Source organism: Tamandua tetradactyla, chromosome 2 (assembly GCF_023851605.1).
Source record: "Tamandua tetradactyla isolate mTamTet1 chromosome 2, mTamTet1.pri, whole genome shotgun sequence".
NCBI lineage: Eukaryota > Metazoa > Chordata > Mammalia > Pilosa > Myrmecophagidae > Tamandua > Tamandua tetradactyla.
The window spans coordinates 90,714,978-90,730,186 of record NC_135328.1 but is presented as its reverse complement, the minus strand read 5'-3'; the positions used below and the strand labels follow the sequence as shown (position 1 = coordinate 90,730,186).

At 35.0% G+C, this 15,209-nt stretch overlaps 1 protein-coding gene across 5 annotated transcripts in view; it reads left to right on the top strand.

Moving 5' to 3' along the window:
* KDM4C (lysine demethylase 4C) overlaps positions 1-15,209 on the top strand; it is a 596,944-nt gene that overhangs the window by 364,493 nt on the left and 217,242 nt on the right. For all 5 annotated transcript variants that reach the window (XM_077148206.1, XM_077148204.1, XM_077148205.1 and 2 more), the window contains 3 exons: positions 2,745-2,938; positions 6,596-6,834; positions 13,294-13,601. In XM_077148206.1, coding sequence (XP_077004321.1) covers positions 2,745-2,938; positions 6,596-6,834; positions 13,294-13,601 — 741 coding nt within the window. The remainder of the gene's footprint in view (positions 1-2,744; positions 2,939-6,595; positions 6,835-13,293; positions 13,602-15,209) is intronic.

The window sequence follows — 15,209 nt, the reverse complement described above, 5'->3', positions numbered from 1 at the left end:
AACAGTAGATTTTTTCTGTACTGCTGAAGTTTTTGTTTTGGACACTGACCTTTGCCTTTGTTTTATGCTAGGTACTTTATGGCTTTTAATTTCTGAATATTTAAAATTGAAGCTAACGTTCACCAATTGTACTTTCATTGAGCTTAGTAGTCAAACTTCGGAGATCTTGTTGCATGCTTAAAAAGTTCAAGATTTATGGGAGAGGGGAAGGAGAAATTGATGTGTGTAAAACAGAGTTCTCTTATGTCAAAGAAATAAAGAGTTTCTAAATTAAAAATGATAATTGACAAGGTAATTGATTCCTATTGTCTTTGGATTGTCAAGAAGAGCAAGCAATGGGAATCAAATGAAGCCATCCACTGTTGTTTGAATTAATTTCATAATTCTCTGTTAATTCAGGGGCATTTTATGAATTGACAGAGAAGTGAGTATTGTCATTAATCATGTAATATCCCTAACTGCCGATGTTCATCCCCATGGCAGGAACATCTTAATGCTTAGACCTCCTCCTTGGATATGGTTTTGCTGAATTTGATACTTATCAATCCTGTTTGACCATGGTAGGCTTGCCCATTTTTAGTTTTCCCTAACTTCTGTAACTTATTTAAGATGTGGAAGTCAAATGTACTTAAATGGGATTTCAAAGCTCCCTTGAAGAAATGAGATGAACATGAGTTTTAACATTTTTTTCTGAAGACATTTTCCTCAAAGTATTGTTATGCACTTCATTGGCCTATCTCCCTTAAGTATGCAACAGTCATAAGGAGGTACTCACACTCTAAGTTGGCTTATTAACGGGAAACATCATTATTAGTCTACTCCTTTAATTTTATTCATGAAGCAAAAGTGAGTAATGTTTTAAGAAAACTTCTGCTGATGAGTCCAAACTTTTGATTGAATTTTAAACGAACATATCTTTACATGTGTCACGATCCTCATTTTCTATATTCCTAAGCCAAGATAATTATAACCAGATAACTTAGAACTTTCCCTATACATAATTGATAATGAAAAGCAGTGGTATTTAAAAATGGTATTAGGTTCAGAACAACAAGAGGAAAAAAGTAGAAAATTAGTAGAGTTTTGTATTCAGTGTTAAGGATGATATTCTTTGGATAGCAGAATGGTGACCAGGAAGACGTTGCGATGGGAGTAAATGTGCTGAAGTAGGGAGAAGCAAGTGGGGTAGGATCCAGTGGCTAAGTTCTTTGGGTTGGAGACATCATTCATGTTGATTTACATTGGGAGAGAAACCTGAAATTTCACTGGTGAAGTCAAATCTTGGAGCCTTTGAGTGCCAGACTCAGGAGTTTAGACATCATTCCAAAGGTGGAGCAGAAAGGTTAAACCTTATTGAAATCAGATTTGAAAGATTACAAAATATTATAGATCACTGTAACTGCTATAAAGAATGATTGATGCTTGGAGTGACTGCAACCAGCGAAATTTGTTAGCCATTTTATGTTAGAATTCAGGGTCTGTTGATGAACCTGGAAGGATGCTGATTCAGGAGATATTCAGTAGAATATTCAGATTATTCAGGAGATAATCAGTAGAAGGAACTGATTCAGGAGATATTTTAGAGGAAGAATTAATTGTGAATGGTGACAGACTATATTTCTCAGGGTGGAGTGAAATGTCACGTGTGAGCATAAGAGAATGGTAGAATTGTATCATTGATAGTGACAGAATGTTTGTTTGCAGTTGAAAATAAAGTCGGTTTTAGGGAAGTCAAGTTGCTTGAGCTTTTAAATCATAATGCCTGTGTCATGATTAGAACTCTATGCAGGGAGTTTAGGGACTAGAGATCATTAAGACTATGGAATTCATTTGCATGAAGGTGATATTTATGTTTCTGAGATTTATGATACTCTCAGTAACATAAATATCACCTATTCAGTGAAAATTTGTGGCAGAGTGTTTTATCTGTAAATACTCTTGCTGTTGTTCAGTCAACTAGCCTGATACCAGATGTGTTTCGGATTGTAAAGGTACATCAGTGAAATGAAATCTTTCAGCCTTCTTCCACACTACCCTTTTAGCATTGTTTGCCCTGATGCATAGTCTTGCTCAAGACCTAATTTATCCTTTTTAAAACTCTTTATAGGAAATTGTTATATATGACTGATAACTATGTGTTCATGAGGATCCAAGGACCTATTCAGTTAAAAATAATCTTTAGTTACTTCTCATGTAAACACGATCCCTTTCTCCTAGTGGATATGTTGGCATTTGTGTTAAGACTGTTCATTTGGTTCTTCAGTTAATTTTTGGTTGCTTTCTGAGAATATGTTTGTTAATAGAATAAATGATTAAAATGTATCTTAGAAAAAAGATTTATCAAAATAGTTTAATTACATATTCATTGACTACTTTTGTTCTTGCCAACCCAGGTATTCAGCTTACATACTTTACAGATTTCAGCTTATTGATACATTCTTGTTAGAAGAGTCATCTTCGTATTGCAGACATAATTTCAAATGTGTGCTCTTTCCTTGGTACACAGTTTATATGAGAGTTAAAGAGTATTTATTTTCTCATGTATAAATGTGGGCATATATATTGCCACCTTCATTTATAGAAGTTAGTTTTATTGTTCATTGAATGTTCGAAAATATAAAACAATGTCCCCAATTATGTAGTGATTAAATATTTATATTTAGTACATTCAAGACTGGCTGACAGTGCAATTTTATCTAGCTAGTGAAATGATTTAAAGCAGTTCTCACCTCGCTGTGTTTCAGTGCACCTGCAGGAAAGACATGGTGAAAATTTCAATGGATATCTTTGTGAGGAAATTCCAGCCAGACAGATATCAGCTTTGGAAGCAAGGAAAGGATATATACACCATTGATCACACGAAGCCTACTCCAGAATCTACCCCTGAAGTAAAAGAATGGCTGCAGAGGAGGAGGAAAGTAAGAAAAGCATCTAGGAGGTAATGATTATTTACCCAACCTTCCTATTATGTTATTCTTACTTAAATATGTTGCGTTAAAAATGACATTGTCAAAGGCTAATTATTTGCTTTTTTCTATTAGTCATCTGTTTACTAATATCAATGCAAATTTGAGGCACAGAGTATTTTGCATTTTTAAGAAGTGTTATGTAGAATGTAGGAATGGGATGGAATATTCCTGAAGTCACTATACAACTTCAGTGAGTTGATTTCAAACTTTCTTATTCTCCTACTGATTTTCTTTCTGATTTTGGGAGTTTTCTTTTTCATTTGTCAGACATCTGAGATTTTACTTTTCTTACCTGGATTTCCATATTTTACTACATTTTGTAAAACTTTTACAAACAAAATATACTTATAAATCAGACCATGTAGTCTTTCAGTAATGTAATTGTCCCCATGAACTTTATATTCCATTTTTGTGACCAGGGCCATTTTGAAAACTTTTAGGCCTCCTGTGGGGCTTTTACAGCCCTTTGAATAGGGTGTTTGTTGCGTCACTCAAGTCTTCAGGCTACCTTTTTAGGTTCTTATATTTTCCAGTCTTATTCTACATTTCATCTCTCCAATATTGCTCATTGTTTTTCTTTCAGACTGTTAAAGTAGTATTTGTGCTTTGGAGACACTTTTTAAAATAGGGAAAAGAATAATGAAGGAATTCCGAATCACTTATTACCTCACTATCCAGAGATAACCAGTTTTAGCAGTTTATCTTCTTTACCTATGTATTTATTATATTATGTAATGTTATATACCTTTCCAAAATTGGAGCTATGCTCTATTTTCAATTTGATGACCCATTTTGTTAGTGTTTTTTCATGTAATTAAGTGATTTGCTACAATGCAATTTTAATATCTGTGTGTTGAGCTAATCCCTGTAATGTTGCTTCCTGTGAAACAGAACTTGAAAAATATTAAGGAATAAGTTAGAAAGAAAGAGAGAGAAAGAGAGAGAGAAAAAAAGAGAGAGAGAGAGAGAGAAAGAGAAAGAAAGAGAAAGAAAGACAGACACAGACTGGGGTTCAGCGGGTCTGAAGCTTAGCAATAACAGACAACAGACAACTTTATTCTTAACTAGTTCCTGCTTATATACTGCAGGGTTTAGGTGACTAAAAGCATGCATTCATTTCATGATAAAATAGAGTGCCTACTTAACAGTATATTACTCTCTACATACAAGAGAGAGCTAACAAAACCTTGGGGCTTAAGAAAAAACAAACATTCTCTCCCTCTCAGACTGTCCTCCAATTAAGCAGATAGCAGTCTCCACAGCTTATAACTGATGCCACTCCGAAGCCAGTTGCTCCCAATAAATTCCACAGGTTTTCCATTAACCTTGGCTCCTACACTGTAATTAGACTTATAGCTGGTTTCCACTTTTCTGCTATTAACTCAATAACATTGTGTTTCTGAATCTTTGCCTTGACTTTTTTTTTCCTGACATTTTCTGATATTTATTTATTTATAGTGAGTAGAGGAACCTTAAGAACATGGAGTCAAATTTCCACAATTTAAAAGAGATGTACAGAGGCATGGGTGGTTCAGTGGTAGAATGCTCGCCTTCCATGCAGGAGACCTGGGTTCGATTCCTGGACCATGCACCCCCCCCCCCAAACAAAAACGATGTGCCTGAGCCTCAGAACTAGTTAGTAGCAGACCTAAAACTCAGGTGTTCATATTTCACCCTGTAGTCATCAGCAGTAGGTTTTTTTTTTGCTTCTAGCTTCCTTTTTTTGGTCATTCCATTCTACATATATAATCAGTAATTCTTAATATCATCACATAGTTGCATATTCATTATTTCTTAGAACATTTGCATCGATTTAGAAAAAGAAATAAAACGATAACAGAAAAAAAAAGATTATACATACCCTACCCCTTACCCCTCGCTTCATTTATCACTAGCATTTCAAACTAAATTTATTTTAACATTTGTTCCCCCTATTATTTATTTTTATTCCATATGTTCCACTCTTCTGTTGATATGGTAGATAAAAGGAGCATCAGACACAAGGTTTTCACAATCACAGAGTCACATTGTCAGCAGTAGTTTTTAAAACTTAAAAATCAATATAATGGGTCAGGACTAACATTTTAAAATAAGTAAAATAGAATAATAAATAGTATCATAGTGCTTCTCATTGTTAAAGATATGTGTTAATTCATGATGTGTGTAGTATATGTTGCATCACTATTTAAGACATATAACTTACTGTGGGTTGCAGTCAAAAATGTTTGAGAAGCTTGTATAGACAGTCAGTGCCTATAACCAATGTGTCAGTGTATGTTACCAAAAAGCCAGGTTTGGGAGGAGGCCAGTAGTCCATCATGAGTTTAGAAGAAACGAACAGAATATCTTGAGAATTGTTCTTAATGGACAGAAAATTCAGTACCCTAATTATGTTTATGATCTTTTCTACTAGTTATCATCACAGTGGTCTTTTTTGGGTTTACAGATAATACAGATTTATGACATTGAAGAGATTTTCAATAGGTTAAAACCATCCATGAACTTTGCTGAATCTGTGCCCACCTAGTTAGGAAGCCTAATGTTAAGGGGCTTTTAAAAATATGTGCAGCCTTATGATTTGATCATACAGATTAATGATCTTCTAAAATACTAATCTGAGTAGGGAAATCTAACAGAGGAAATGGTTCATTGAAATCTAAAAGAGATGCCAGTCATCCTATTTTATATGTAGTATGCTGTTGGTAATGTAGAGATTTTCCATTTAGGCCTCTGTGTAAGTTATCAATAAAAGTGATGGTGATGGTGATGCCACTCTTACTGCTGTTCCCAGTAGCAGGAACACCAGCAATGAATGCTTGTTTACACAGGTTATCACGGGCTACCCCCTTTATCTGATCTCTGTCCTCCCTGACTTCTAATGGCATTTAATATTGTGGTATTTTTTTGCGTGTATATATGTTTTGATGCTGAAATAGATGTTTAAAAAATTTGATTTGTAATTCTTCCGTCATGAAAGTGCTAGAAATGTTGTGTCACATAGAGAAAGGCATCTATGACAAAGCTATCAAATGACTGACTTACTGGAAAATACCAGAAGTTGAAAAAAATGAAAATAGTGTCCACTCTGAAAATATGTTGATATAAAATGTTAAATGCATACAGTTAGCCTTCCTCCTCTCTTCATTATTTTAGCTAATGAGTATTTAGCAGTTACTTTTATGATTTTCACACATGCCTATGAATTATTCAAAAGGAAAGGAAAAGTAGTCATTGGTTCACTGAATAATTTACAGAGATTTTAACTGCAACTTTACAGCATCTCTTGATTTTATTTTTCTGTTATTATTGTCTAAATAGCATTTACTTAATCGGTTTGGCTTTCTCACATGTCATTATTTTTCACTTTTTCCTTACTTAAAAAAATGTATAAAATTTTATCAATGACTGGTTCCCCCCTAATTATTTGTGTTTGTTTTAATTTTACTTTTAGTAACTTATTAAAACGTTCAGGTTTCAATTTCAGATTTAATCTGTTAATTTGAAGATTGTCTTTTCACAGTGATTAAAAAGTTGAGTTTTTTTCTTCAAGTACATGAAAATAATATTTTGTATTGATAAATGTTTTACATGCATTCTTCTCTGACCACAGCTTCTCTTGTTAATAGCTTCCAGTGCACTAGGTCTCACACTAAAAGGCCTAAGACTGAGGAGGATGAGGAAGTGTCATCTACAGTCAGTGGGGCAGAGGTCCCTACCCCTGTCCCAGCCACAGATGATCTCAATCTCAGTGAAGAGACAGAAGAAGCTATGAAGCTGGGGAACATAGAAACACCTTCTGAGGAAGAGGCCTCTGCTGGCAGGATGCAGTTAGATCAGAATTTATCAGATATTATCAAACTGTCAGGTGAGAAAATGCTGAGTTTGTTTCACATACAAGTAGTAGGTGGTTGATGATCTGATGTCTTAAATCTATGAACAATAGGACAGATAACCTTACTACCTCATGACTGTACATATCTTAATCAATAACATAGCTTAAGTTATAAGCTATGGTTGTTTTAAGCTTCCAGAATGTTATAAAATTCAGGGGTAGCACTGCTACATGTATGGAATCACGAAACAGCCAGCAGTGTCCTTTTGTCTTAATAAAAAAGAATGTTCTTTAAATTATTTTTTATACAGCTCAAATTACAGTATACAATACATTTTTAGAAAGTTCCTCTGAAATTCATCTGGAACAGAGAAAACTAATTTTAGATAATTATTTGCCATTCTTAGCTTTTGAGTTAATTTTCTGAAGAAAATAAATGTTACAGCTTTTTTATTTTTATTTATTAAAATGTTATTTTATAACAACAAAAATTTTAAAATTATCTAGTGTAAAAATTATCTAGTGTAATGGTACATATATATAGTTAGTCCCTGGCTATTTCTCTAAACTAAAGCCTTAATCTGTAAGTCTCAACTACTTGGCTTTTTTCCCTTTGAAACAATTCTGTGAAACAGTCTCAATACTTTGCCTCTTTGTAAGGCATTTTTTTTTTTGTTGAAGCTTTTGTACTTTCAATAATCATCAAGGCTGTTGGTAGTTTCTTTTATACCCCTCATCCAGTGCATCAACAAATCCCTCAGTCTTGGGTCCCTACCCAAATCTGAGCACTTCCACTGCTCCCACCCTTGGTTAAGGGATGATCATCTTTTGCAGGGACAGTTGCAAATATTGCTTCCTACTTGTTTTGCTAGCACTCACTTTGGGTACCCCTGTTTAACATCCCTCTGTATGGGAGTCATAGTGATCATTTTTAAAAAATTAGATTTAGGTCTTGTCTTCATCTTTTTAATTTATTATACTTAGAATAAAATTAAAAAATTCTTATCATAGTTCTGAATAATCTGTTTCTTGTCTGCTTCTTCAGCCTCATTATCTTTTGTTCTTGTAATATCTGTGTCAATATAGTTCAAACAATAACCTTTTCTTCCCCAGAGAGTTCATACTTTAAAGGAGAGCTAGACAAATAAGGAGATAATTACAGTTGTGTGATAAGTACCATGATAGAAACCACAGAAACGTTTTGTTGGCCTTTCCAAGAAAGACCCTGAACAGAGATAGGAGACTGGAAAGGAAAGATTTTTAGAGTAGGTGATGTCTGAATTGTGTTTTTTTTTTAACATATAAATATCAGTTTAATGAATAGTAATAATACAGTGAACATTCATATATCAAACCAAATAAGCAATACAATATTACAAAACATTTCGATGTCTTCTACCCCAGTTGTACTTGGCTAGCCCCCACCAAGAGGTAGCTATGATTCTGAAAGTTATAATTTCTTAGGCTTTTTTTGAATCATTTAAATGCAATCTATATGTAACACTAAACATTTAATTTTATATGTAATTTTTAACTTTTTGGTCTTTTTATTATCCACATTTTATAATGGTAAATTACACTATTATAACCAGAGGGTTTGACCTCTTAATATACAGAAATAAACCTTGAGTTTCAAATATTTCCATGTATGAATCTTCTCATGTTGAATCTGTTACTGTAGTTGATATTATAGATGACATGCTAAATGTACTTAGAAATATAATTAAATAGAATACATTACCCTATAAGATTCATATTATGTAAACTATAGTTACAAAATACACTAACAATTATAACCTATCAAATTTCCAATTGAGTCATTTTATAATTCCTCAGTAGAATAAGACTAAAAGATTCAAAATAAGTACAAAATTATCTTGTTACTGTTATGGATCCTCCAAGTAGACTCAAAGAAAGGAGGATCAACACAGCAGGTAAAGATGTGTTTTCCAGGTTATATAAATGAAACAGTAGTCTAGAGATAGGTGTTGATACACTCTTGTTACTAGTGGAGATTAGTGTTGAGCCAGGGAAGCAAATGGACTTTTGGGGCACTTCCTCTTCACTTTTCAGAATAGTGGGCAGCATTGTATATCCTCTTCTGGGAACTTCCTCCTGGGACTCCTTCCTAACATCTGACTTTTGATGGGCGGGCACTGTGGAGGAAGAGAACCTGGGTCAGCTGCCTCCTCTCAGGTGAGAGGGGTGAATGAGGAGAGGCTATTGAGCTGCTTCTGCCTGTGCAAGGAGCCCAAAGACAAGCTGTGTATAGATCTCCTGTGGTATCTGCCAACTCAGGATGGGGTTGGCCAGACTGGAGGGACTCCAGGGTTTGGCAGCTGATTGATACAGGGCATGCCCTGTCAGCCCCATGCTCCACCTTTCTTGGGGAGCCATTGGTCTGTAGGGTTCCTCAATGTGCTTTATGCTCCATTTGGAATTTCAGGGATGGAATAATAATTTTCAGAAATGTTATGGTCTTCCAAAGTTAATTTTTGTGTTATGTATGCATTTTCCTTTTCTGAATTCATAGAGGTTTCTCTCAGATATTAGTGCTCTTATGCCCATATCAGGAGTTTTACTCTCCTGGGATAAAATGTGGCTTTGGTGATACCCAGTAATTCTATTGAACTTTTTAAAAATAATTTCTGCTTGCATTGTGTAATTTTTCAGCTCTTCACATCCATTGCTGATTTTATCTGCTTTGGAAAAATCCTCCTCTACCTTTTTGGGGTAAATTCTATTTAAATTGAACATTGTATAAACATCTGTGTTTTTTTTTTTTCTTGATGCAGTTTGGGATGTACTTGATATTTCTGCTGGAGTTTTTGCCTCTCCCTTTCCAATTTTGTGATTCTGACTGGAGCAAGATTTTTTTGCTTTGATATCTTTACATGTGATCATGTGCATTGATTATTTTAGTTTCTTCTTTTAATTTTAGGTACATTTGTTTACTTTTTTCTTCTAGAGTGTATAAGTAAGTATTGAACTCCATCATATCCCATTCCATTCCGTCAATCGATACTCCTTTGGTTCTTCACCCATGAGGTCTCTGTTTTCTGATGTCTTCATTATATCCAGTTCTGTGTTCCTTAGATCCATATTATTTTCCTCAAGAACAGCAGCTGTATCAGTCATCTTTAGTAACTACTCACCTGAAGATTTGACCTGATCCACTTTATTATTATGAACTGGTTCCATTGGCAGTTTAGAGTTTTTTGACTCATTTTTCTCTTTGGAAAATTTACCCACTCTTCCTTTCCATTTTTGAGATTCCTGTGGAAATAATTTTATGCTTCTTTCAACTCTGCAATTTTCTTCCAAAGCGTCTATTACTGCTGTGTGAAACTGTTCTCTGTTCTGAGGACTTTGAGGGTTGATTTGGGTGTAGGTACTTAATGTTAGATTTGATTTGTTGAGTCTTCTGGGGAAGGAGTATCGCTTACAATGTCAGCCATCAGCTGAAGTTCTTGTAAACATTTAGATGTTTCTCCTTTCCACAGTTTTCTAGACATATGTACCTTAAATCCAGGAAAAGAGTTACAGTTTTTCGGTTCTTTATTCATGGTCTTCACATTTACTATTTCTGTTACTTCATTCTTGAGTTTGGCTTCTCTTATGGTTGATTTAAGGTCTTCAATTATTCTTTCAAGGAGATGAAACCTATCAAAAATTTGATGTGTTTCCTTTACAAGAGCAGAAATGTGAACAGCCAGTTTTTTTATCTCCTAGAATAAGAAAAAGATTTTGTAATAAAAGTTCACAGTGTGAAATACAAGCCGCCATCACCCACAGTATTCTGTAGACATGCGAGCTTGGATTTAAAATCTTCTAGCAGTGCTGCCAGCAGCTGGCACAAGGACACCAGGATCAGGACTGTGTTAAGCATCACGGTTATACACAGAGTCTTTGAGGCTCCCAAGACCTCTGCTGAGTGAGCTCAGGTTGGCAGGAACCTGTTGTTACAACACAAGACAGAATACTGCAGTGAGCAGTCTGCCCAGAGCACTGGACTGCCTGGCAACCAAGGCAGACCTCAGTGGAGGTGGGAAGGGGCAGGAAAAACAATGCCTCCATTTTTCACACACCTTTATATAGATACCCCTTTTTAGTTTATGGTGTTTTGCAGTGGCTAGAGGAATTATCTGAAGCTGTTGAACTGTGTTCTGGTAGATTCTTGAAGACAATTGTGTAATGGTGTAGCTTTTACCATGTGACTGTGTGGTTGTGAAAATCTTGTGTCTGCCACTCCTTTTTTCCAGGGTATGGACAGATGAGTAAAAAAAATAAGGATTAAAAATAAATAAATAGGCCAGTCCACGGTGGCTCAGCAGGCAGAGTTCTCACCTGCCATGCTGGAGACCCGGGTTCGATTTCCGGTGCCTGCCCATGCAAATAAATAAATAAATAGATAGATAGAGAGTAAAGGGTAAAATATTGGGTAGATTGAAATATTGGTGGTCAGTGAGAGGGATTGGCAAGGTATATGGGATGAATTAGTTTTTCCTTTTTATTTCTTTTTTGAAGTGATGCAGATGTTCTAAAAATGATCATTGTGACGAATACACAACTGTATGATGTTGTGAGCCATTGATTCTACAACATGTATGGAATGTATGAGTGTGAAGATTTCTCAGTAAAGATATTTTTAAATAAGAATTACCTATTCTAAAAATATGGAAATATAAATCAGCTGTCATAAAATCAAAGTTGATGAGAGCTCTTTTAGGTAGTTTCTCAAAAAAAAAAAAAGAATATTGGTGGCCATCATTGGTGTCTGTAAATCCTCCAACATGAAGCATCACAACCAGTTGGTCACAGGTATGGAAAACCATTTATCTTCTTATTTCTTGGTGCAGCCAGGATGGTTCCAGTGTGGCCTGGGCCATAGACCATCCCCTCTGGCCTAAGAGCCTAGTCCATATCTCCTAGGTCATGTGATAGAATTGAGTTTTGATGAATGGATAAAACATCAGTAATGTTGAGACAATATGAAGAGAATTCACAACAATACAGAGAAGACAGTTGGACAATATATAATACATATAGATATTTCTTTGTAGGCCTTGACCAAAGTCTCTACCACACTGCATTTAATAAACTGCTTTGTGAATTCCATGACTATTGTGACCCAGGTTTCATTCTGTTCCTATGTGGTTCCTTGCATTTTATTTTTTGAATACTTCATTTTTAAAATATTTTTATCAGCTATACAATATACAATCTCAAACATTCTTAATATACAAACATTCTATGCTTTATGTACAATCAGTGGCTCACAGTATCATCACATAGTTGTCTATTTATCACCATGATCATTTCTTAGAACATCTGCGTCTCTCCCAAAAAAGAAATAAAAAGAAAAAACTCATACATACATACCTGTTACCCTTCCCTCTCATTGACCACTAGTATTTTCATCTATCCAATGTATTTTAACCTATGTTGCCCTAGTTTGAATACTTTGTTTTTTTAATTAGGCAAATTGTAAATTTACAGAAAATCCATGCAGAAACCACGGAGTTCCCATATTTACCCTCCCCCCATTATTAACACTTTGCATTAGTGCAGTACTTTTGCTACAATTGATCGAAGAATATTATATTTGTACTATTAACTATAGTCTATAGTTTACATTATAGTTTGTATTGAACAGTTCTATGTTTTGTTTTGTTTGTTTTTAAATTTTTATTGTAACATATATACAATGTAAAAATTTCTGTGTTTAACCACATCAAAATATGCAATTCATGGGTGTTAATTATATTCACAATGTTGTGCTATCATCATCGCCATCCACTAACAAAACTACCATCTCCTTAAACATAAATTCTGGACCAGTTAAGCATTAATTCCCATTCCCTATCACCATTCTGGCCGCTGGTATCCAGTATATTCTAGTTTGTGACTCTGAATTTTCTTTTCTAATTATTTCATATCAGTGAGATCATGCAATATTTGTCCTTTTATGTCTGGCTTATTTCACTCAGCATGATTTCTTAAAGGTTCTTTTTCTTCTTGTATGTAGCAGAATCTCATTCCTTTTTATGGCTATTTAATAACTTCCATTGCTTGTAACTTAGTCTGCATGGCCTTACATGTTCCATTTATATGCATTCTTTGAGTTGGAATGGTTTATTTATTATTAGCAGTTCTTGGCATCATATATTGGCATATAGTTTCCTCTTTTAGAAATAATTTAAGTTCCTACTGCTTTGGATAATGTTTGGGTAGTTATCATCGTGACTTCTGACAGTGGTCTGTACTAGAACCTCTTTGGTTCCCTCTTTTTTTTTTCAGAAGGTGTTTTCTTTTGAGAGAGTTCATGGTCTTGCCTTTTATAACTATGCAGGTAGCATGGAGCTTTCTTGAACTTTTATATTCACACGTGTGGAAATTTAGAAGGGAAGGAAGATAGTTAATAATTAAAAAAATTTACTCAGTGAGAATTCCATACGGACTTTATTAACAATTTTCTGTTTTACTCCTTAGGAAACTGCTCAGGCACATCTATAATGAAGGAAATAAAAAATGAGGATGACAGAGACTATGCCATAACTGCAACCTCTAATACCAAGGAGACTGATTCCATATCATTGTCTAGTGGCCATGTGAAGTCTCAGGAATCCCCCAATCTTTCTTGGCCAAAATCTCCAGAGTCATGCTCCTCAGTTGCTGAGAGCAATACTGTGTTGACAGAGGGAGAAGAAAGTGATGTGGAGAGCCGCGGGAGTAGCCTTGAACCAGGAGAAATCCCAGCAGTCCCCAGTGGAGAGAGAAATGACTTCAAAGTCCCCAGTGTATGTGGCAATATCTGTTTTTACTGTATTCATTGTGTTGTGAGAGAGCTTTCTGAAAACAGCATTCTGTGCGGTGAAATCTTGCTTTAGGCAGAAATAAATATTTCACATTTATCAGTTTTAATCATATATCCTTAGATGACTGGGAGGTATGAGTTCTGTGCACTCTCGCTCACATGGTGATAATTTAGAGTATGGAATTGGCCCCATGTTAGAGCTTAATCTTCTTTGTTTTAAAAATTTTTTAAATTCTTTAATTGTGAGGCAATTATGGATTTACAGCAGTTTGAAGAACTCGTACACAGATATCCTGTCTATGCCTTACCTAGTTTTCTCCCATAGTAATATCTTATGAAAAGTATAGTATACTCTTATAACCATGATATTGATGTTGATACAGTATTGATATAGTCAAGATATAGAACATTTCCATCACCTGCTTTATTAACTAGGCTGGAATGAATTCACCTGCAGGGCTCTGATCTCCTTCTGGCCAACAACAGTTAATGCCTCTTCTTCCCAGGCTTCCCTCAGCTTCTTTCTTGGAATTAGAGCTCGTCTGGTAACTCTTTCCTCTGATTCTTTCCTGATGGTCCTAGAATCGTAGTACCAGGCTGGTCTTTCTGGTCCTGCCCACTCTCAGAAATAGGCCTTTTGCTTTTCAGAAAGAATCAAGGCACCTCTTGATTACCAAGCTCCCTATCCTGACTCTTATTTCCCTGTTGTCCTTGTACATTGTCACTACTACATGCTTTCAGCATAATCTATCCATATTCCAAAAGACTGTGGATGAATTAGGTGATATAATCTGTGTATAATGATTGTTAGGATTCACTAACCTCTTCTGAGCTATACAAATTGTTCTGGTGGATGAATAAGGAGAGCCTAAATAGTTTGAAGAATTAACTGGGTGGGCAGCTGATCAGACCCACTTCTTGATTGCCCCTGCTAATTTAAACACAGGCCTTTTTGTATCCTTGAGTAGCAAAAGGGATTATATAAATACCGGAATTTTGAATACCCTGTTTCTAACTATAGTCTTAAAATTTCAAATAAAATACAGATAATGTCCTAAATTCACCCAATAACTGTTATCCTTTTATATATGATTTCATATTTTGCTTGAGTATAAAATAAATATTTATCAAGCTTATGGGAAATGGAATAAATGGAGTCTAATTTATTTGAACAGGTGGCTGAAGAGAAGTTTTAAAATAGTATTCACATACTAAGATACAAAATTGCGAATTTAATTTCATATAGGGTTTAAATGGCTGAGCAGATATTGGGATTCTTTGTGGAATGGTGAATGATTCAAATGCATACTTAAATTATATTTCTTCACATTTAAATTAGAATGCCAGTTTTCTTGCTTTCCCAGGAAGTAATTATATAGCCATTTCTGTAACTTTCATTTGTTTTATTTCACTGAGAAAGACTCACAGCATCGCAAAAGCAATGCTGCTATCTGTTGAGGGCTGAGTGGCTTGGCTTGCTCCTTCTAAGGAGCAGCTACCTGGCATTCTCCTCTCTTCTTACACCATGCTAACAGATTTTGTAACACAGACTCATTTCTCTTTTTTGGTAGTTTTGACCAGTGTTTCTTAG